This window comes from Clytia hemisphaerica, unplaced genomic scaffold (genome assembly GCF_902728285.1).
Source record: "Clytia hemisphaerica strain Z4C2 unplaced genomic scaffold, Clytia hemisphaerica genome assembly, whole genome shotgun sequence".
Taxonomy (NCBI): Eukaryota; Metazoa; Cnidaria; class Hydrozoa; order Leptothecata; family Clytiidae; genus Clytia; species Clytia hemisphaerica.
The window spans coordinates 2,384,032-2,408,223 of record NW_027103851.1 but is presented as its reverse complement, the minus strand read 5'-3'; the positions used below and the strand labels follow the sequence as shown (position 1 = coordinate 2,408,223).

The 24,192-nt window shown below is 34.6% G+C and overlaps 1 protein-coding gene across 2 annotated transcripts in view; it reads left to right on the top strand.

The window, feature by feature from the left end:
• Positions 1-2,981: 2,981 nt before the first annotated feature.
• LOC136807769 (E3 ubiquitin-protein ligase LRSAM1-like) overlaps positions 2,982-24,192 on the top strand; it is a 36,970-nt gene continuing 15,759 nt past the window's right edge. Inside the window, exons 1-10 of one of the 2 annotated variants that reach the window (XM_067064392.1) lie at positions 2,982-3,101; positions 19,274-19,354; positions 19,675-19,728; positions 20,740-20,784; positions 21,090-21,164; positions 21,411-21,479; positions 23,026-23,110; positions 23,357-23,481; positions 23,721-23,763; positions 23,950-23,997. In XM_067064392.1, coding sequence (XP_066920493.1) covers positions 19,295-19,354; positions 19,675-19,728; positions 20,740-20,784; positions 21,090-21,164; positions 21,411-21,479; positions 23,026-23,110; positions 23,357-23,481; positions 23,721-23,763; positions 23,950-23,997 — 604 coding nt within the window. In that variant the 5' untranslated portion in view covers positions 2,982-3,101; positions 19,274-19,294. Of the gene's footprint in view, positions 3,102-18,563; positions 18,680-19,273; positions 19,355-19,674; positions 19,729-20,739; positions 20,785-21,089; positions 21,165-21,410; positions 21,480-23,025; positions 23,111-23,356; positions 23,482-23,720; positions 23,764-23,949; positions 23,998-24,192 lie in introns of those variants that run through there. The other variant, XM_067064391.1, reaches the window with a different exon arrangement.

Genomic DNA, 24,192 nt, shown 5'->3' with positions numbered 1-24,192 from the left:
GAATCTACCAAGTTAATGTAGATTCACCGGTTAGATCAGGTTCTTAATAAGAGATCTTTTTGTCTTAGCATCAAAAGCATTACCACCAATTCTTAAAAAGAGGGTGGTTATAAGATTATTTGGTAAATTTATAAGTCCTGTATTCAATATAAAGTTATATTTCAAAAATCACCATGTAAAATACATTACTATATATCGAATTTGCTCTACGAAGAGTATTGAGCACTCTTTTAATGGTTGTTCAACCTATGTTTCTTGGTTCAACAAGCACATTATAAGTCCTGTATTCTAGAATGCAACGATCGACGGATCGATGTCCAAATTTTTTCATTTTTTGTAAATAAAATTTTAAAACGTTTGTTTATTGTAACATGATGCCATTGTAAGTATGTAAATTTTAGTAAAAGTTTATAAATCTGTTCATCTTATCGAAAATCTTTTGATTTTTCTTAAAAACCAATATGGCTTAGTGCTATTGCTGATGGAGCAATTACTTGATGACTTAATATTTAGGTTTAAAGTTTTGCTGACACAGCTAAAATATTGTAAAAAAAGTCAGCATGACTTAGCAAAAGATCATTGATCTTAAACCAAAATAACTGTTGATCCAGCCATCAAAACCGGCTATTATAAACTAGTGGCAGCTGATGACGTCACCAGAAATGTGGTAGATTTTCGGTCATCTTGGACCATTTTTCTTAGAGAATAAAGAGACAATGGGAGGAGATATATATTTTGGGGAAGTCATTTTTCAATAATATACATTCATAGCCATAGGTCTATAATCAGGGGTGGGGTAATACATAGGTTTGTGAGGCGAAATTTTGCCCTTTTTTGACGTTTTTACGACCTTGTTAAAGATTTTTTTTTTACATAGTGTTTCTGTTTCATATCAGACACATATTTCATATCAGGACAGTGTCTTGCTATTATTATGCACTTCATTTAGAATTACAGTTTGAATTTAGCTCTTTCCTAACCTCGTTCCCTGTGTACACGTTTCTTTTTTTAAGTAAACACGCTTTTAAGAAACACGAGGCTCAGAATGCCTAAAAAATAAGAAACATCCAAGAAACATGCTGAGACTGAGAATGAGAAAACAGAATTTTTTTTTTACATCTTTTTTAAAGAGCCTTCCAATCCAGCCTTCCATTCCATGGAGGCTGATTATGTCAAAAATAAGTTTAGAAACATGTAAGAAACATTTAAGGCCCAAAAGGCTGGTTTATTAAGAAACATTGAGGCTGCTTGGGAAAACTAGTTTCGAGTTTAGAAAAACGTGTATTATCAGCTTTTCGATGCTTACTGATAGTACTAGAATACACGGGAAGAAGTTGGTATTTTTTGTTATATTTTAAGTGTCATTTTTTTCGAAATCTGGCTATGGAGTTTTACTTTCAAAGAGCCCGGGGGTACTACTGGGCAAAATGGGTGTCGGGTATGTGCCGAGCCGTAAAAGTTCCTTTTTAAAATCTTCGAAAGTGTCCCCCACAAAGGGGTACATACCAAAAACGATAAATTAGACATTGACTCTCTGAAAGGGTCCCTAAATTATGAAAATAAAAAATCGACTCTAAAAAATAGTCCCTCTCAAAATGGTCGCAAAAACGTCAATAATCAGTCCATCTCTCTCTTCTCAGTCTCAACACCATAGACAGACTAGTAAACCACGTCGTTGTATTTCGCTGCAGATTAACTAGGGTAAGTTATGGCATGTCTCAAAATTACCATAATTTTTAGATCGCATTAGATAGTCGACAGAAAATGGCCAAACAAATGACTGAACATGAAGGGTACTATGATGTAGTTTCTAACCTGATGTGTAACCTAATTGTTTTTTCGCTTATTTTCGCGAAAAACCGCTTAAACTGATTATGACGTCATAATCGATGACGTCATCAAAACTAAAAGTTTGATTTCTCAATGATGGTTTATTCAATACCCTTCAAACTTACACCCTTACACCAAAGATGTATCTCATTAAAGTTTATCTTTTGACAGAATTTTTTTTCAAAATTCTGATGACGTCAGCATAAATAAGCAAAAAACGAAAAATCTAATTTTTTGTTGACGTCATCAAAATTTGAAAAAATTTTTTTTTCAAAATCAAAAGATAGACTTTGGTGAGATACATCTTTGGTGTAAGTTTGAAGGGAATTAAAGAAACAATTATTGAGAAATAAGTACCCTTCATGTTTAGTCATTTGTTTGGTCAATTTCTGTCGACTAATGCGATCTAAAAATTATGGTTATTTTCAGTTTTTGAGACATGCCATAACTTACCCGAGAAACATGCAATGGGCTCTATCCTATGTCTATTTGTTCACTGAATACAAACCACAACCTCACAACCTCGTCCCCATCATGACGATTTACTTTTTATATAGGATGTAGCAAAATTCGAAACGACCATCAGAATTATAAAAAAGTTAGAATCAGGCCCTGGGAACGAGGTTGTACAAACCACTCTCCCGCGGCAATTTCTATTTTTTTTATAATAAGCACTATTTTCCGCGTTCAAGAGGAAAGACAGACGCTAGTTAGTCTATCTCAACCAACGAACTTTGGGTTGGACATACTTGTAACACTCTGCAAACCTACTCCCTCGTACCCTGGGTACTAGAGAGGCCAAAGTTTTCATCAAATCAAATTAAAGAAAATATTGTTGATATTTATTCGAGCTGTGATACCTTCACACGACGACGGTACCCCCCGACCCCTTTTCTTCGAGTCCACGCGTGTTTTAGTAGACGATCCGACGGCCGACGACCATTTTGTCTAGGGCGGGTCCATTCTGAAATCCGTCAAATCGTCCCCTAATTTCAAATTTACCAGCCTTCTCGCCCCCGCAGCCGCCCCGCCATAAGCCCAACTTTGTTTTGGGCCACCTTAAATATATGCATTACGCAAGGTACACATTACGTAACGTCTTGAGAGGAAGCGAAAACAAATATGGTAGGTGCTTGCTGCGGTAAAAAAAATTACTGAAATAACATCACGGGTGTTGTTGATGTTGTAGGGATCACCATAGTTGGATCACCTTGGAAAGTCGAAAGTTGCTAATTCTGTCCGTTCTGTGTCTGTTAGCTGTGATATGTCAGGTATGTTGCACAGATTTTAAGAAAGTGAAAAGATTTGATGTTTTATCCTTATCATAGTTAAATTTTTATCTTTCCTTGACTTTTGACTGCTTGATTTAACACACTTCTTTCTTTCCACAGTCAGGCACATCCTGGCAAATGAACGGGGTATTTTTCACTTGTGATTGGTGGCAAATGCAAGGGGTCGAAAACAAAAGTGATGTAATAGTGCTGAATACCCCATGCAATTGAACCGGGTTTGAAATATTTTGCTTCATTTTGAAGAACTGCATAGATGAATTTTTTTTTCCATGGGTTAATTTTTTCTTCGAAGATTGAAGAAACTTTTAACGAAAAAATAAAGTTCCCAGTTTTCTTCCTTTTTTCCCATTTTCAGTTTGAAGTTCATTTTTATTCATTTTCACGCTTTTAGCCTGAGACGTCCTATCTCATTTACACTGACTGGGTGACGAATACCCCATGCAAATGCTCACCCCGTTCATTTGCCAGGATGTGCCTGACTGTTCCAGCATCCAGGCGTAGTTAATCGATATAATCGATAATCTTGATTGAGTAATCGATAAATAATCGATAAGTAATCGATGGACTAGATATCGATTAACCGGAATCGATAGGTAATCAGACCTTCAAAAAATCTTGAGTATCGATAGGTATCGATCAGCGATCGATTATTTCCAAGTTATCGATTACTTATCGATCACATATCGACATGGCCCCCGGCGTGCGCATCGAATTGAGGGGGCCAAAAAAATATGTCGCCCACCATGGTTGGGCGACGAAGAAAATTTTCGACTTTTTGCCCTTATTTCACCCCTCTAAACGGTATATATAAGATTTTTCAAAGTAAAAAAAAAAATACTTTGCAAAATATTGGGGGGGGGGGGGCATGGCCCCCCTGGCCCCCCCGGTGACGGGGGCCATGATCGACTACATACAACCTATCGATTACTTATCAATCATGTATCGATTGTTAACAATCATCGATTACTTATTGTTCATGCATTGATTACTTATCAATTATTTACTTATCTTCGATCACGTATCGTTATCGATTAAATATTATATCAATCGTGACGGACATGTTCATAAAACATAGGGCGAAAGTTTACACATTGAAAAATGGCTTTTTTACATTTTTATCAATAACTTGGTAAGTATTGCAGTAATCTTGCTGAAAATTGGTGAAAATGACGATAATGATGTAACAAAAAGGACTGCATCAAAAAATTTCAAAGGAATTTATTTGATTATTGGAAAATAAACCAATGTTTCAGTTTTATCAATGATTTGACTTGCAATTTAAACTTATTGCAATCCAGTAGACCCAAACCATTTCCTTGAAATTAGTGATAAAAATGTACAAAATTAAAATTTCAAACTGTTACAGTTTTATCATAAAACCATTTTCAGCAGTTTTGAAAAGCTAGAAACACTCCTGAGTTACATTTTTATCATCTGTGAAAGTTTCATAGTAAAATATGCATTACTTCCAGAGATATTATGTATTTATCATTTTGGGAAAATTTCCAGTTGTTACATTTTTATCATTTTTCTTGCCTGACTTTGGGAGCTAATATCTTAATTAAGCCTTGCTTATTATTTAGAAATCTAACCTGGACAGTTACAAAATATCATCTATTTACAATTGAAAAACCAAAGTCTTTTGTCTTGAAAAGAATGAGAGATAAATCAGTAACAAATTAAAAATCTATGGTGCAAAGTGTAACATTTCGCCCTATGTTTTATGAACATGTCCTGACCGACTATTGATTACATTACCGACCCTTTTTACGCCGACCCTAATTCCACCAACAAGCCCAAAAATAACGCTAGTAAGGTCCAGCGTAAAAAGGGCCAAGATAAGGTATTTAATGAAGTAAGGACCGTCGAACACGCCCGGATGCGCCCGGAGAAATCCGGGCGTGTTCGAGGGTATGAAGTAAAGAAAATTTCTAGAATTCGCCAAATCTCATACCGATCGTATTACTTTGAATAAACGCCCCCCCCCCCAATAAACGCCGGCTTTCGAATAGACCTTTTTTCAAAGAGGCCACCCTGTTGAATAATTATGTAGTCCAGCAGAAAAACAATGATAAAACCATACATAATTATTACAATATGCATAATACAGTAATTATGCATGGCTCTATCATTGTTTTTATGGCTGGAGTACATAATTATTCAACAGGACGTCCTCTTTGAAAAAAGGTCTATTGATAATGCTCCTCCAAAAAGGCAAACCATTCAATAACGCCCCTTCTTTAAATAAAACGGTAACTTTGTTTTTTTTTAACATTTTTTTTTGTTCAGCCTTTCAGAGGGTTTTAGAATGCTTCAGCCGGAATTTACAGTATGCTTATAAAAAAATGAGTGTAGTTGCTTTTTGTAGGCACTATGCTACCAAGGGATTGGATTCAATTCAAAAGTACATCCCAATTGAGATCAGCGAAATATGTTGCTTTTAATTTCGCAAAAATGGCGAAAATTCGAGAAATGGAGAAATTTAATCTCGCGAAAATGGCGAAAGTTAATCCATAAAGTACCACTCCCTAAAATCTGATAAATAATCGATCACGAATCGATAGTTGATCGATTAACTATTTGATCGATGATTAATCAATTTTTGATCGATATGTAATCGATCAAAAGCTGTGATCGATAGCCGATCGATTTACACCGGGCGCAATAAGTCCGGTGTCAGTCCAGTGTTGCATACAGGGAATTTTGGACGCCGGACATTTACGAAACAAAAAATTAAAAAACACCGGACGCACCGGACTGGTCATGTCCGGTGTTTTGATTGTCCGGTGGAAAAAAATTACCTTCTCCGACACCGGACATCCGACTTCCTTAAGTCCGGTTTAGAGATTGTCTGGTGGTAAAAAAATTCTCATTTTACACCGGACTTTTGGGTGTCCGGTGTTCGTTAAGTCCGGTGCGTCGGCAGGGTCCTATTACCTATCGATTCTATCGGTTAATCGATATCTAATCCATCGATTACTTATCGTTTATTTATCGATTACTCAAAATTATCGATTATATCGATTAACTACGCCTGGTTTCTTGCATCTTCCCTTGGCGACCAGAGGTGCTTCTTTTGCCTGCTTTTCAGTTATTCGTTTTTTCTCCAAATAAACAAACCAGTTTTTGCCTGCGTTTCCTTAGGGGAAGTTGGTTTTTTGAGCTTTTCTAAACTATATAAGTTCAATTGATCAAAAATCCCCTTAAATTCTAGTATGTTCTTTCTATAACTACTATGTACATGATATACCACCCCTGGAAATGTTTTGCCAAAAAAAGATCTCTATCAAAAGTTAGAAGCTGAAAACCCACTTTCCCTAACCCCTTTCAGACTAAAACGCGTTTGTTTACCTCCCAAACAATTTTGTATACAACGGTGGTGGAGCGCACATTTTTTCCAGAAAGTTTAAATACCGTTGTTAGGCGTTAACTGCTTTATAAACTTGGGACGATTGGCAGTGAGGCTGGAACTTTAATTTTTGAGGACAACCCCAATATCGCAACCTCTTTACCTTAAAGGATGATCGAAATTAGAGTTTTTCAGCGTTCCGAAAAAAACGCAAAGCAGAAATCTTTTCATCTTCACAGGATCAATTGTCAACAACAAAATACATCTTTTGATCTTTGGGTTTGTTTCTGACGTTGTTCCTTCAAAGAATATCAATCACTTTCCTTTTCCCCTTGAGTGCGCGAGAAAAAAATGATTAGCTCGCATTCTCGCGCGGGCGAATAAAGATGAGGCAGCAATCTTGCACTGAGGGTGCTACTTAGTTTCCACCCTATTTTGCACCCACGATAGAATGGTCCAAATACGGGGGTATTCCAAATGATAAACGATGTCGTTCTCTAAGTGTTTATTTTCTGATAGATACAAATAGTATATTGAATATTATCAACTTATTTATTTGAATAATTTTCAGCCCAAATTTAGATATTTGGTTAAATAAAAAACAAATGACAGCAGTTCTGTTTTTCCTCAAACCCCCTGAAACCCCCGGGAAAAGTTTTTTTGCAGACTTAGCTATTTTACAAATTTCGGAAAATAACTCCCGTAGGAATTCCGATTCATAACCTGATTGGTTCATTTTGGAACAGCTTCAAGAAATTCATAATGGCAGATAATTTTAAAAGCTTCTCTGTACTCTGAGTAAATGTGTGTAATTCATTGATGTTGATGGCTTGTTGATTCTTTAAAGAAAAAAGATAACAGGTATAGCTTTTTCTAATCCTGGAATATCGAGGTTCCAGCTGCACTGATTGGTCGAAACATGGGACTGTTTGATATCTGGCCTGTATTTTCACTTATTGTTAAATCTCTTTGACAACAGATTTGTTTTGATAACTCTTCCAAGTTTATCAATCATACTTTCTGTCATAAAATGTCACGATAACTTTCTCTGATAGTGCGCCCTTTTTAACTTTTTGGACCTACCTTTGGAGGTCCTATAAATTAACCCGTGTTCGTTCGTTCGTTCGTTCGTTCGTTCGTTCGTTACTAGCTTTTCCCGGGATTGGCTCATTAGTTTTTCCTAATTTTTGGCACAAAGATGCAAAATGGTAATGCCCAAAATGTGACGGAGCCCGATTTTCGAAAAAAATTCATTTCCGGCCGAAAATGCCGGAAATCGTCGCATCAAAATAAGAAAGCCTTAAGTCCATTTTTGTAGTTTTGAGAAAATCAAGTTTAAAGGTTTGAAATGGCTGCCATTTTTGACCATGTTGGGCTAGCTAGCTGCTTTTTTGATATGAATATAAATGAAGAAAGATCTTTCAAGTTCTAAAGTATCAACATTGTCACTTATACCATTGCGGAGATATGAATGCTTCTTCGTAGCATGTTTTCCAAAATGGACTTAAGACTTTCTTGCTTTAAACTTTCTTAACTTTTTTGAACTCTTTAACTAAAACCTTAATCTAAAACGTCCTAAAGTCCAACTAAAATGACAATGGACTTAAGACTTTCTTAACTTGAAAAAATTTCAAAAATAAAAATTCTTATTTTTCAAAAAACTTAAAATTAGGCCACTTTAGGTTGGTTTTTGATGGATTTAAGCCAAAAATTCGATAAAAAATGGGGTGTAAAGCATCGGTATGGTCATAACTCAATTTTTGAAAAAATGGACTTTACTTAAGGCTTTCTTATTTTGATGCGACGAAATATGCCGGAAAAACCGGTTTTTTGGCATTTTCTCGAGATTTCATCATTAGTTTTTTCTGATATTTTGCAAAAAGATGCGTATTTGCAATGCCTAAAACATGGATTAGTCCGATTTTTGAGAAAAATTCTATTCCGGCTGAAAATGCCGGAAATATCCCGGAAATCGCCGTTTTTGCAGATTTTCATTGGACTTTTTCCTTATATTTCGTTGTTTTTTCACACAAAAACATTATTTGTAGCAATGCCCACCATCAAGCATGGTTTAATTGTCAATAAAAGTGATTTTTGAAGCCAGAGCTATTTAAGAATCGCCGGAACAAACTATTTTTGCCGGAAAGATAGTATTTCTTGAATTTCTCGAGCTGTACTTTATATTATTTTATGAAATTTTGCACACTGATGTAATATGACAATACCTAAAATGTGACGGAGCCCGATTTTCGAAACACATTTCTTTTTGGCCGAAAATGCCGGAAATATTCCGGAAAAACTAGAAATTAGAGTTTTTCAGCGTTCCGAAAAAAACGCAAAGCAGAAATCTTTTCATCTTCACAGGATCAATTGTCAACAACAAAATACATCTTTTGATCTTTTGGTTTGTTTCTGACGTTGCTCCTTCAAAGAATATCAATCACTTTCCTTTTCCCCTTGAGTGCGCGAGAAAAAAATGATTAGCTCGCATTCTCGCGCGGGCGAATAAAGATGAGGCAGCAATCTTGCACTGAGGGTGCTACTTAGTTTCCACCCTATTTTGCACCCACGATAGAATGGTCCAAATACGGGGGTATTCCAAATGATAAACGATGTCGTTCTCTAAGTGTTTATTTTCTGATAGATACAAATAGTATATTGAATATTATCAACTTATTTATTTGAATAATTTTCAGCCCAAATTTAGATATCTGGTTAAATAAAAAACAAATGACAGCAGTTCTGTTTTTCCTCAAACCCCCGGGAAAAGTTTTTTTGCAGACTTAGCTATTTTACAAATTTCGGAAAATAACTCCCGTAGGAATTCCGATTCATAACCTGATTGGTTCATTTTGGAACAGCTTCAAGAAATTCATAATGGCAGATAATTTTAAAAGCTTCTCTGTACTCTGAGTAAATGTGTGTAATTTATTGATGTTGATGGCTTGTTGATTCTTTAAAGAAAAAAGATAACAGGTATAGCTTTTTCTAATCCTGGAATATCGAGGTTCCAGCTACACTGATTGGTCGAAACATGGGACTGTTTGATATCTGGCCTGTATTTTCACTTATTGTTAAATCTCTTTGACAACAGATTTGTTTTGATAACTCTTCCAAGTTTATCAATCATACTTTCTGTCATAAAATGTCACGATAACTTTCTCTGATAGTGCGCCCTTTTTAACTTTTTGGACCTACCTTTGGAGGTCCTATAAATTAACCCGTGTTTGTTCGTTCGTTCGTTCGTTCGTTACTAGCTTTTCTCGGGATTGGCTCATTAGTTTTTCCTAATTTTTGGCACAAAGATGCAAAATGGTAATGCCCAAAATGTGACGGAGCCTGATTTTCGAAAAAAATTCATTTCCGGCCGAAAATGCCGGAAATATGCCGGAAAAACCGGTTTTTTGGCATTTTCTCGAGATTTCATCATTAGTTTTTTCTGATTTTTTGCACAAAGATGCGTATTAGCAATGCCTAAAACATGGATTAGTCCGATTTTTTGAGAAAAATTCTATTCCGGCTGAAAATGCCGGAAATATCCCGGAAATCGCCGTTTTTGCAGATTTTCATTGGACTTTTTCCTTATATTTCGTTGTTTTTTCACACAAAAACATTATTTGTAGCAATGCCCACCATCAAGCATGGTTTAATTGTCAATAAAAGTGATTTTTGAAGCCGGAGCTATTTAAAAATCGCCGGAACAAACTATTTTTGCCGGAAAGATAGTATTTCTTGAATTTCTCGAGCTGTACTTTATATTTTTTTATGAAATTTTGCACACTGATGTAATATGACAATACCTAAAATGTGACGGAGCCCGATTTTCGAAACACATTTCTTTCCGGCCGAAAATGTCGGAAATATTCCGGAAAAACCGGTTTTTTGGCATTTTCTCGAGATTTCATCATTAGTTTTTTCTGATTTTTTGCAGAAAGATGCGTATTCGCTATGCTCAAAACATGGCTGAGTTCGATTTTTGAGAATTTATTTTTGTCGGTTGAAAATGCCGGAAATCGCTGTTTTTTCAGATTTTCATTAGATGTTTTCCTTGTATTTCTATGTTTTTCACACAAAAACATTATTGATAACAATGCTCACCATCAAGCATGATTCAATTGTCAATAAAACTGATTTTTGCGACCAGAACTTTCTATTTATTTTTCCCTTACAACCCTTCCCTCTCCCCCCATCAACAATCAATGATAAATTTATTGCGTTATGCATTTTCGCTAAACGCTATATTTTTTGACTGATTTTTTTCTCCTCGCATTGCTATCCAACTTTCATCATCAGGTAGGTCCATTCAGCATCTAGCTTGTTTGTTATCATTCAAAATAACCGGACGCCAATTGGAGAATTAAAGAACGCCCTTCGACTAACCGCCTATCGCCTGATGGGATTAGCAAATAAAGAGTGTGTAACTTGCCGAGCGAGTGACGTCAAACACTCCATTGTTTTGCCACTAATTTAGTCTTCTTCGTTCCAGACATTCGCGCGTGTTCCACTACAGATTTTTTTCTAACTTGAGACTATCTGACAAAACATGGGACGGCAATTTCGGCAACCATTTCACTGAACCTCCAAAGTCATTGGATTTGAGTTAATGCAAGGTGTATTAAAAAATACACGTTTTCTCTTTTGCACTGAGTAGGCTTTTAAATGGAAATATGAAAAAAAAACGTACTGGAACACACGCGAGTGTCTGTACACTCTAAGAGGAACAAAGAAGTATGATTGATACACTTGGTGGAATTATCAAAACAAATTTGTTGTCAAAGAGATTTAACAGTAAGTGAAAATACAGACCAGATATCAACCAGTCCCATGTTTCAACCAATCGTCCCAAGTTAGAGCAGTTGACGGTAGTCAATCACTCCACAACAGTTACCTAGAGACAAGATAATTTATCACGTTTTATTGGCTGAGGGAAAGTAATGTATGTGGAGTAATTTGTAATTCAATAGGCCATTGCATTCTCCAAAACAACTATTACGGGAGAGGTGTATTTGGGTGCGAGAATATGGTCTTTTGAATATCGTCTTTTGAATATCGTAAGTTGGTCTAGTGTCGACATCTGTGTTCTAATTTCAGCATCCTTCCTTAGAGATAGGAATAATCAGGAAGGTTGGATTCACTGATAGACAAAATATTTTTTCCTCTCCATAGTGTCCTCCCCCCCTGGATTCAGGGGGGGAATGGGTTTTGAGGTCAAAAGGACGTATAGGGGGGAAAGAATTTTTTTTGAAGCCAGGGGGGGGAACGAGGAGGGAATGGAAAATTTTCATTCTAGGCATGGGGGGGGGGAACTCACCAAAATCAATTCAAAATTGAAAAACATCTGGTTTTATGAGATGATATAGCATAATGCTTAGTTTTATTAATATTATGGTTTAAAAACAACCATCCTTTCCATATATTCTTGAATTAGAACTACCTTAGGGAAAACAATAAGCGTTAAGTTCATCAAATTACAGCTTTTTAATTTTATGCTTGAGGGGGGGGGACAGAAAAATTTTTGGAGGCAGGGTGGGGAAAAATGAGGGGGGGGGAATGGAAAATTTTCATTCTAGGCATGGGGGGGGAAGAGACCCTGAAGGACACTATGCTCTCTGAGCGTTATAAAGCAAAAAAAATTACCTTCAATTAAAGAGATTCTGACTTTCCTATTATTCTTATCTCCGAAGAAGAAGGGTGTGGAAATTAGAAGAGGGATGTTGCTATTAGACCAAATTACGAGAACTTGACTCCAACATAAAGCTGTCAAACAAAGAGAACCTGAGGCATAAACATTGGGCCGTTTGTTATGGATTTCAAAATAGCCGAAGCAATCAAAAACAAACATAGCAAAGTAGCATTTGGCATGAAATGAACTTCTCTAAAATATTAATTTTTCTGGTGAAAATTTCTTTGCCATGAAAGAATGTCAACAAATTATAGTACCCTTGCAAGCTGGCCGCAAATGACCAAAAAGTGTTTTTTTCTGACGTCGGTTTAGTCTCACCGCTTCAATACAACGACTTCAATAAAGTTTGGAGCGGGTCACAAATGACGTTATCACCCTATAACCAGGGCGGTTAATGATATTTCAGCCCTCTGAAGCGCGACGCCTTAGTTTTCTCAGTGCCCATTTGATGTTTTTCGTGGTAAGTCTGAGTTTGGAAGGCTCCCCTAACAAAAGAGCTGTTACCTATGAATACGTTGTTAATTTATCATCTTTGTACTGGCTGGTAATCAATTGAACGCAATCAAATCGTAATCGAACATTACCCAGGATTTGCTGCTCGATATATTCAATTCCATTTGATTTTATTCAATTATGCTTGATTACGTTCAATTGATTTAATTGCATTCGTTTGCATTAATGGCTCTTTTGATGTATTGGGTGGAAAATTTTAAAAATTCTCAGGAGACTCTCCAGTAGTTCATAAGATGGCTACCTGAAAATAATAAGTATGAATAAGTTATAGTTTTCTGAAAATTTTAATATCTTTTGGGCCTCAAAAATTTATATCTCTTGTAGATCTTTTTAGTGTCAGAATGACGCTAAGCATGGGAAAAATCGATATGTGAGAGTGGCAGCTAAAATCAAGAATACATGAGAAAAATGTATTGAGGAAGCATGGAAGATAGAACTCTCTGAGATTGTTCTTGTAAAAGTTTTTTTCAAATTAGATAAGATTGTAAAAATCTGTATCACCATGAATTTTTATCTTTTTTCAGGGCTATTTGTGCTTGTTTTTTCCTGCCCCGTGCAAAATGAATTTTTGTAAAAACCTGTTTTATTCAAGTCTTGCCATTTCCTTTTTCGTCTCTGAGTGATTAGTTATTGTGAACAAAATAAGCAGGCTAGCACTAAAGCTTTAAAACAGCATCTAATTCATGAAAACCAGAATATGATTCTTCAATGGGAATCAAAACTATCAAGTGCACTTACAAACACCAATTTGTCTGATCCAACAAAATTAATAACGACACTGTCATCATTGACAATCAAACAAAGGATCTTCTGTCAAGAGCCTTGAAAACATTCCAGGGGGGTACCAAGTCAGTCTACTGGACCATAGGGTACTAACTTGATTTTGGCCAAAAAATTAGACCACCACCCTTTTTAGTACACTGTACTAACTTTCTTCCACAACTGGATTTTTAATACCACCCTTTTAGTACACTGTATTGACTTTTCTCCATGATTTTTTATACCACTCTTTTAGTACACTGTAACACCACCACTGTACTAACTTTCTTCCACGGCCGGGGCCTTGACACCACCCTTTTAGTCATAGTTTCTAGAGGGGTCAAGACCCCCCCTTAGGTAAGAGGACCCCCCCTTAAGAGCCATTTTTTTTAAGAGTCTTCAGGGTGTGATACCTCATCCTCTTGGATTTTGATGAAATTTTGACCAAATGATCCATCACACAAGAAAATAAGACCCTGAAAATTTCACCTTGATATCTCAAGTAGTTTTGAAGATACAGCGTCTCAAAGATAGGCTACTAAGCGGAAATTGACCCCTAAAAATCATGAACTCTGGTGGGGAGCAGATTTTGAAAGCCAATGAATTTTTATTCAAGTACATTAGAAAGCTGATTTACAGTGGATTTCAAGAACTTTTTGTAGGGAATCAGAAAAAATCAAATTGAGTCTCCAAAATTTTCCCCAAAAATCTCTAGCACCTCCTGTAGAGGGCTTCAAACTTTGTGTAATCTGGGTTTGGAAGCACTTTTAGCTGTCTGCTGATGGTCCTTGAGACTTTTTTGAAGCAAACTTTTGACCTGGAGTGGTTTACTGGTGGGTTTTGGCCACAAAAATAACATTTTCAGGATTTCTATTTTTGCGTAACCATCAAAAATGGCCGAAAAAATTGCTATTTTGGCTGATCTGGAGCAAAATTCAAGATGGCGTATCTTTTTTAACCCCCTACAAATTTTTTTGAAACTTTCAGTAATGCTTCCTTAGTAGGTCTAGTTTATAACCTCAAAAAATCTCAGTGGGGCCTTGAAGTCTCTTAAAGATATGATCAATTGAAAATTTGCTTAACTTCGTTGTTTTTTCCCTCCTAAAATGCTAAATCAGGCCCACTTAAGGGCTCTAAAGGTAAATTTTTGTCAAAATATTGGTTGATCTTCTCTAGCCAACTAATCATTGGCATTAAGGGAACAACTGTAAAAAAATTCAGGTCATTTCCATTAACAGATGACATTTTATGACTGTTTCTTTATTTTTAAGTTTAGAATATGTAAAAAAATGGGACTGACATCTGGCCTTTCCTACCATTCCAGGGCCTATATTTTCAGGAAAAGCCTCAACCTTTCACAGTTTGGTAAATATTACTCCTAAATATAAGCAGGTTACTTCAACTAAATGGGTTTAACAGTACTTAATTCCTATTCAAAAACTTTTTAGACTCATTCAGAAATCCTACTTTGACAATAATTTGCGCTTTACCGCAAAATTTCTAAGTCCAAGTGTCGTGATTAACTTTAGACTGTCCAATATTTCTTGTCCAGAAGATTTAAACATCATTGTTTGCAGTATCTCATAAAATATCACCCTAGTAATGTTGCTTAGTTATTTAAGAATCAACAAGTAAGGCTGTCAGTGTACACAAATATAGAGATATTGGACAGTCTAAAGTTAATCACGACACTTGGACTTAAAAATTTTGCGGTAAAGCGCAAATTATTGTCAAAGTAGGATTTCTGAATGAGTCTAAAAAGTTTTTGAATAGGAATTAAGTACTGTTAAACCCATTTAGTTGAAGTAACCTGCTTATATTTAAGAATAATATTCACCAAACTGTGAAAGGTTGAGGCTTTTCCTGAAAATATAGGCCCTGGAATGGTAGGAAAGGCCAGATGTCAGTCTCATTTTTTTACATATTCTATACTTAAAAATAAAGAAACAGTCATAAAATGTCATCTGTTAATGGAAATGACCTGAATTTTTTTACAGTTGTTCCCTTAATGCCAATGATTAGTTGGCTAGAGAAGATCAACCAATATTTTGACAAGAATTTACCTTTAGAGCCCTTAAGTGGGCCTGATTTAGCATTTTAGGAGGGAAAAAACAACGAAGTTAAGCAAATTTTCAATCGATCATATCTTTAAGAGACTTCAAGGCCCCACTGAGATTTTTTGAGGTTATAAACTAGACCTACTAAGGAAGCATTACTGAAAGTTTCAAAAAAATTTGTAGGGGGTTCAAAAGATACGCCATCTTGAATTTTGCTCCAGATCTGCCAAAATAGCAATTTTTTCGGCCATTTTTGACGGTTACGCAAAAATAGAAATCCTGAAAATATTATTTTTGTGGCCAAAACCCACCAGTAAACCACTCCAGGTCAAAAGTTTGCTTCAAAAAAGTCTCCAAGGACCATCAGCAGACAGCTAAAAGTGCTTCTAAACCCAGATTACACAAAGTTTGAAGCCCTCTACAGGAGATACTAAAGATTTTCGGGGAAAATTTTGGAGACTCAATTTGATTTTTTCTGATTCCCTACAAAAAGTTCTTGAAATCCTCTGTAAATCAGCTTTCTAATGTACTTGAATAAAAATTCATTGGCTTTCAAAATCTGCTCCCCACCAGAGTTCATGATTTTTAGGGGTCAATTTTCGCTTAGTAGCCTATCTTTGAGACGCTGTATCTTCAAAACTACTTGAGATATCAAGGTGAAATTTTCATAGTCTTATTTTCTTGTGTGATGGATCATTTGGTCAAAATTTCATCAAAATCTAAGAGGGTGAGGTATCACACTTTCTTTATTCTGAAGATTTTTAAAAAAAATGGCTCTTAAGTGCTAAGCCCCCTTAGGAAATTCCATTAAAATTTCACACCCCCCCCCCTTAGAAAATTGCAAACTTTATTGGAAAAGAAAAACATTGAAATTTCGCATAATTCAAAGAAGATTCCCCTTATCTAAGAAGACCCCCCTTAGGTAAGAAGACCCTCCCTTAACGGGCAACCCCCCTTAGGAAAGTCATACTTTTAACACCCCTCCTTGCTTTTGGTTCATCAAAACCCAAGACCCCCCCCTCTAAATATTGGGGGGTAGAATAAACTATGTTAGTACACTGTACTGACTTTTCTCCATGACCGGATTTTTTATACCACCCTTTTAGTACACTGTACTAGCTGTTTTTTAGATCAGATAAGTTTAGAAACCACCCCTTATAGTGCACTGTTCTAATTTCTTCTTAGCCAGATAAGTTTAATTGCGACCATATACAAAAGTTTTGAAGCATTTTGCTAAGAAAAGCACCAAATTATACAATAGGAAATATTTGAATATCAAAATATTTGAATCCTTGTAGTACAAGCACTGAAACAATGAAACAAACAAAGTCATTCGAATACAGTGAAATTAGCTGAAATTAGCACTCAAAACCAACTTTGAGTTATTTCCCATCCTATGACTTGATTTCTGGTCGTCTGGCAAGCTGTAGCAGTTTTTTCTTTTGAAAAAGAAAAATAAGAGTATGTAGATAGTGCATTAAAGAAAATGTAAACAAGATTTGACCTAAGGTTGGTCTCCACTTGTGCACGCTGCGACTCTGAAACAAATCCAATCAAATAAACAAGAAACATTGGGAGAAAATCAGTGTACTAATTTGTATAGCTTAACCAGCCTTAACTTGAAGGTCTTGGACCAGCTTGGACTTGGCAAATTAGGGCAAATATACATGGGAATTCTCCGGGTTTGTGTGTTTTTTCACTGAAATTAGAACAATGTACTAACTTCTCAGTGTGTGTATCAATTCAGAACACCACCCTTTTTAGTACAGTGTACTAACTTTTTCAATGTATTTTTCTCAAAGGACCGCCCTTTTAGTACACTGCACTAACTCAATTTAACCTAAAAAATACATCACTCCACCGGCTTTGGACCAGTACATTGACTCGGTACCCCCCCCCTGAACATTCGAACAACTTTCATCGAAATGATCTGCTGCAGCTAAGTTCTACCATTTTAGTGTGGTTTGAGGAATGAGCCGAGAACTTTCGCAGATCGCCCGTAAGCTCATGTTTGGGTGAAAAACTTTAATCTGTCAATCATTTTCTCAAGCGAAGAGTACGCAAAGCGATTCTAGTTTTACAATAGTGCCGCGGATCATGAGCAGATAGTATTCAATTATCATTATATATATATATCATTAAAAATATAAAAGTTGTATTTTTTACTGCTCTATTCACATACTGAATTTGGAAAATCTTCTATGTGGCATTTTTTTGCAAACTTAAAAAACTGATTTTTGTCCCACTTTTTTGGGACTTTACCTTAAGGGCTTGCGTGCAGCATTGGGTACAAAGTCCAATTTTATATGAAGAGTTAGGGCTATACTAATAATTATACCTACTATTTCAAACAGAAAAGACTTGAGAATCTTTCCCTTACGTTTTACATGATTCTTAAATCAGCTAAAAACCTTTTGAATGCTAGATTGCCACTTTACACATCATTTAGTTTTATATCCAGTAAAACAAGGAAGTTTAAGGAGATAATTAGTTTCGATCTGAGAAGTGTAATCAAGGAATTTTTATGATCATGTAAGTAATGTATTTTTCTACTTAGTACAGGATAAAAAGGGATATGTAATACAAGCACAATTGTTTGTGTTTTAAGGATATGAATTGGTTTGGTCCATAGATCTGATGTTTTTCCAATCACTAGAATGTGTATAGTAGTTTAATACAGTTTTTTCTCTGCTGTGGTTTGGAAAGCTTTTTATTTTTTACTGATTATTAAAGTGTTCTCTTCTTGTAATAGTCTGTTGAGAGATGTTATTGATTGGATTTTTCACCCCCTCTCTCTTTTCAACCAACTTATGAATTATGTTGTTTTCAAATTAATGTATTTTTTAGTTTTACTGTATTTTTTAGTTTTACTGTATTTTTTATTTTTGATTTACTTGAAAATTTTATTAAACTGATAATTGACTAAAAATTACTAATCAATTTATCACCTAACTAACTAACAAATTTTAACAAACTAACCAGAATTTTTTTCAAATTTCTAACCATTAAAAAGTTATAATATTGGTCATTTTTGTTATGTTTCCCATTTCGTATTGATAACAATTTATCTCTCAAAAAATAGAACTATAAAGCAACTAAAACAATAATATATCTTAAAATATTACTTATCCTGGTGTACAATTAAAACGTAAAGCTGGCTTCATTCATGGGAAACGGGTCGAGTGTCAATCAGACAGTGAGTAATCTAAATCTAACTTTTTTTAAACAGAGTAGTCGATGATAATAATGGTATTCAAATTCAAGTTATAAACAACATATTTTGAATTTAATGTCGCATTAGTCATAAATTTTTAGAAGTGCTTTAAAGTGACTGTCTCAGCAAGGTCAAAGCAATGCAAAACTCGAAACATAACTGGATAATGCTCAAGATATACCCTTAAACTTAGAAAGAGTATTTTTACCATGACATTATTATCGTCTACTCTACTAAGCTTTGAATCTACACAGCAGCTAAATGATCAAATTGATAATCGAAATACCTTTGATATGACCTTTTATTTTAAGACTTAAAAATCACAGTCTTACTTTTAATTATCAGACGACTACTACTGACCACAAAAAGAATAAAATATACCAAAATTGGAAATTCTTTCTCTAAATAATTGATAGGTCCTTTTCAAGAGGAAAGATAAAAATCATGAGCTGCAAATAATTTAAAGAGTAATAAAAGAGATTCGTAATATTTTCACTACACATTTCAGATTTTGCTTTCATAAATTAGTATCTATTTCTAATGTTTCTTTTCCAAAACCATTTTCCTTTTTTATAGAACTCACAAGAAACTGCAGTCATGCCTATGTTCAGAAAAAAATCAGTAAATAAAAAGTTACTTCAAGAAAAACTACGTATTGTAAGTGGCTATTTTTCTTTTCTTGAATTTTCTTCTTTTTGGAAACTAATATGTTTGGTTTTAGCTTTGTAACAAATCTATGCAAATGTTTGCTAGGACGAAGAAATTTAAAGAATATTTCAACAAGGAAAATGAATTATACTGTACCTACTGCTAACCACACCCATCCTTCTCTCTCTGTCCTATTTATCTCTCTCCGTTTTTTTAAGTGTTGTAGCTAGCACTGACTGCTTGATTGTCAAGTCATTTAATTTGCAACAGATTTCACTCTCTATTTTAAATCTTTCAGCCTTTCAATTTTACTTTACTTTTTTTAACAGGCAGAAGAAAAACCTGATTCAGTATTTGACTTATCTGAATGTGGATTACAAAAGGTGACCTCATTTTTCTTTTTCTTTTTTTTTCTTTATGATATAGGTTACACGGTATACTAACGAGCAAATAAGACAAAACACTACTGACAAAAAGTGATAGCTTTTTCCCCCGCTAGGCACCAAGTACAAGGAAAGAAAAAAAAAGTTTTATAGATAAAACTAGACGGTTCCCGTCGTCGCAAACGCCGGTTAACGGTTTTGCTTGCACATCAAAAGCCTTTAAAATACTATAATGTGGGTTAATTACTGACATCGTTTTGGCTTAAAATGCCGAATACAATAATAAAAATTATACTTCTAAACTTTCTACATTAGTCAAAATTTTGTGTCTGTAAGCCTCGATGATATGTCTTTTTAAGATAACGGAAGTTTGTGTTCAATGAAATGCCATAGTGACCCTGTCAAAATTATCGATGGTACCCGTCGTTGCAGACGCCCAAAGGTGTCTGAGTTGGTGAGAGGGTTGTTTCTAGGAAAGAAAAAGCCTTAGTTGTGAAGGAGAGGCTCGCGCTTTGCGATTGAGCACTGAAGGTTTTCCCGTTTGTTGGCTTCACATGCGGACAGCTTAAGACCGACGCATATGCAATGCAACCTTTTTAAATAATGTTAGACGAAGTTTAATCATCAAACAACAATGTTGGATTTTGTTGCGTGTGTTGATATAGAATAATTCGAAATCGTGCAACAAAAATGCCACACCTTTTTATTTGAAACTTGGTGACGTCACAGTACTTTTTCATGAAATTGACGTCAGAACTTTTTTCGTTTACAAATAGCAATGTAGAGTCTACTGGGCTAGCGTTACAGACATTTTTCATAAACTCATTTAGTATATTAAGATTAATAAACAAAAACATTAAGAATAGATATAAGGGTGAGCTATGATTGTTTAGAAGATTAAAATAACACATGCATTTTTAAGCTAAAAAGTCAGATTTTCTGGTTCTCACAACAGTGAGTTGTTATTCTGATATTGCGTAATACCTCTAATACATTCTTTATTTAATTTAGGTGCACGAAGGAATATATTCAAAATGTAAAATCCTGAATAAGCAGGTAAGTTATTGAACAGTATTTTGTAAGACAGAAAAGATGTATTTTTTAAGGTTTTAGTTATGACACTGGCATTCCAAACAGAAATTGGATCCCCTCCACAGTTAATCTTATATTGATTTGAGATTTGGGTTGTACATTCGTTCGCTAGCAGTCTTTAATATCGTCAAATGAATTTAGGACTTTTTAACTATTATTCCTTTTTTTCTTTGGTATTATTCACAGCAAACATGTATAGCCATGATTTACATGATAATATTCACCTTTTTTAACTTGTAAAATTGATGATATTTTATTTTTTCTTGCAGGCACTGTTATTACAACACAACTTACTAGAAGATTTAAAAGGTGGAGGAAACCTTGAAGACCTTTCAAAACTTTTGGTATGTACCTTCATTCATAGCAGCAGATATTTTCTTCAAAAGTCCTCAAACATTTAAGATAATATTTGCTGTTTTGTATAGTTTATAAAACTTATCAGAGTATACTTCAATACTATGTCTTCCATGCCTGCAGCCTCATCCTTCAGCTACAATAACAAATTGATTTAACATTGAGAAAGCAATTATGCTGATTTCCTACACCAGAGAAATAGTGTATATGTAATTCTTTTTTTATATTACCTTTAGGTGCTCGACTTGTCTCACAATCGTTTGAAAGTTTTACCAAAAGAAATAAAATGTTTGGTGAACTTACAGGTATGTGCGCCAAAATGTTATTATTCAAATATTTGTATCATTAGTATATTGCTAGTGTTCGGCCTGAAAGTATTGCTTTTCATTAAAGGTTTTATTTTTACAAAAGTGTTCTCGTTTCATATGTACTAGTTATCGCATGACTTCGAGTGCAATACGAGAAATATTTTACGAGTTCCGAGATTTTTCCGTAATATTTTTCCGAGCCTTTAGGCGAGGAAAAATATCGGTAAAATCTCGGAACGAGTAAAATATTGAGTATTGCACGAGAAGTCATGTGATAACTAATTTATTGTCGACTCAAAAAAATTGTCCTCTTTTTGTTTTAAAAATTACTTCCGCCTTCTTCTGCTTCTGTGTAGATTCGAATGTTTTTATTCGAAAATCTAATTCGAACGTTAGATTCGAACAAAAACATTCGATAACTTCCCGCTGAAAATATTCACACAAAAACAAAATAGAGAAACATTTTTCGATCATTTTCAATCCAGAAGTTTTGTTTTGAAGAGTTGCAGATTTTTCAGAAATGTATTTGAAAGTAGATTGATAATTTGATAATTCAAAATGCAGATGACGTACAGTATTGTTTCGATAGAGAGGAAACCCTCCATCATTGGATTAATCAGATTGATAACATTCAGTCTTTTTCTATGTTTTTGTTTCGATGACATGGCCATGGGAAAGAATAGCAGAGGAAAGGAAGTCCCACGATGGAAAATGTATGCTTGTAATAATGGTTAAAGAACAACATTTTTTCAACAGCAAAACAATAATTTGGATGCTTTCTTGATTATCGTCAAGCTCTAAATGTTTCGAATTTTAGAAGAAAGATGTACTGTAATGATTGTTGAGTTGAAAAGTCAATGACGTTGGTTGTTGTGGAGAATGAGAATTAGGAGAGAACTTTTATAAAAATCACTCGTCATTTGGTTTAATACAAGACATTACACTTTCCTTGTTATGTTATGAGAAATCTTATTGGCAAATATTGAAGAATCTCAAGTTTTTTTGTATGCATTGATAAAAAACTGTTTGGTTATCACACGGACAAATTTGCCAAAAGTTGAAAATATTTGGGTCGTGTCAAGTAGTTTTATAATTAATTATTTGATTTTAGTGTCTTTTATGGAAGAACTCCAAAGTAAAAGTTAATCTGAACATATTTTTGTTGCGTTTTTCCCTTTGATTCCCAGCCAAGTCCTGTTTTGTTTTGATTTTTCTCCCGCCGCTTACCCAGTCCCCCAAAGTCAACGCGGTCATATTTCCAGACTAAAGAAATATGAAATATCGCAAATATCTCGATGCTCTCGACCAATCAAAACGCTGATATTTTTTTGGGTCGGCAATAACAGACACTATTATGAAGAGGGTGTCTCCCTTGTGCTGAATAAACAAAAAATTATATTTCCTTTTCTTATTCTGATCAATTTTGGTCCATTTAATGTGAAAAACGACGAGTAATCAAACGATATCACTCTTGTTTAAAAACAAAACCTTTAATTTGCTCTTACATTCTAGCAATATTTTCTTGATACTAATTAATTTTTAGAGATTTGATATATCACATAACAAAATCAAGAAACTTCCAGATGAGATAGGATCACTGAAAGCGTTGGAAAAATTCGACTGCTCAAGTAAGTTCTTATGAAGCCCAAAAGTTTCAATAACTAGATTATTTGTTATCATTTTTCAAACAACTCAAAAAAAGCTTCCTTTTTACCACTGATGGTCAAAACCAGGCGTTCGTAAATTATTACAACATTAACTCTTATTGTTTGATTTTCAACACTATATCCTAAACTCGAGATGAAAGCCAACTTCAAATTGATATTCAAAAGTAAATATTACCAACTTCAATGTTTCTCGTTTCTCTCTTCCAGATAATGATTTGTCTGGCCTTCCTGGAACGATCAAATACTTCAAGAATCTAACTACCTTAAACATCACAGAGAATAGATTTATTACTAGTCTCCCGGTCAACTTATGTTTCTGTAAAAAATTAAAGGTATATCAAAATACTTATATTGAATTTTCTTCTATAACCCATCATAATTCACTTTAAAATATCACTGATTTGATATATTAAATTTTGATTAGACAATAAAGAAGTTGTCAATGGCTCCTATTACATCTTTTTTGTCTTTCTTTAGTCTTTCTTTCATTTTTATGGATTTCTAGAAACTATTTAACTTAGCAGGTTCATTTTGTAAGTGTTTATTCAGTATTTTCTTCGATATTTTGCAGGAATTCATTTTCGATGTTGACAGAATCACATACCCAAGCAAACGTAAGAATGAGATTATTTTGATTGCAGTCTTCGTATCTTAACTCGATATTTATAATTACTTATATTACTTTGCACTGACTTAAATCTGTATTGAAGAATCGAAGAAATATCAAAATTGGAACCAGTTATATTCATTTCGACCAGTTTTCCAGACTTTGATAGCCAAATAACTGTCTTTGTTTTTAGAATTTACAAGTCAAGGGATTGAAGAAATTCAGCGCTTTTTCAAAAAGAGTATGTAGTGATTAGCTTAAATTTTTATCCTGACCATTGCCATAACAATGCTATCTCTTCTGAAACTTTTCGTCTCTAACCCTTTCCGTGCCAAAATTGAATTTATGCTGTTCCACTTTCCTTCAACTTTTATAAGCGTTTTTTCTAAAAGGTTTTATACCAAAAACATTCAAACCAATGGTTTTAAAAATCAGC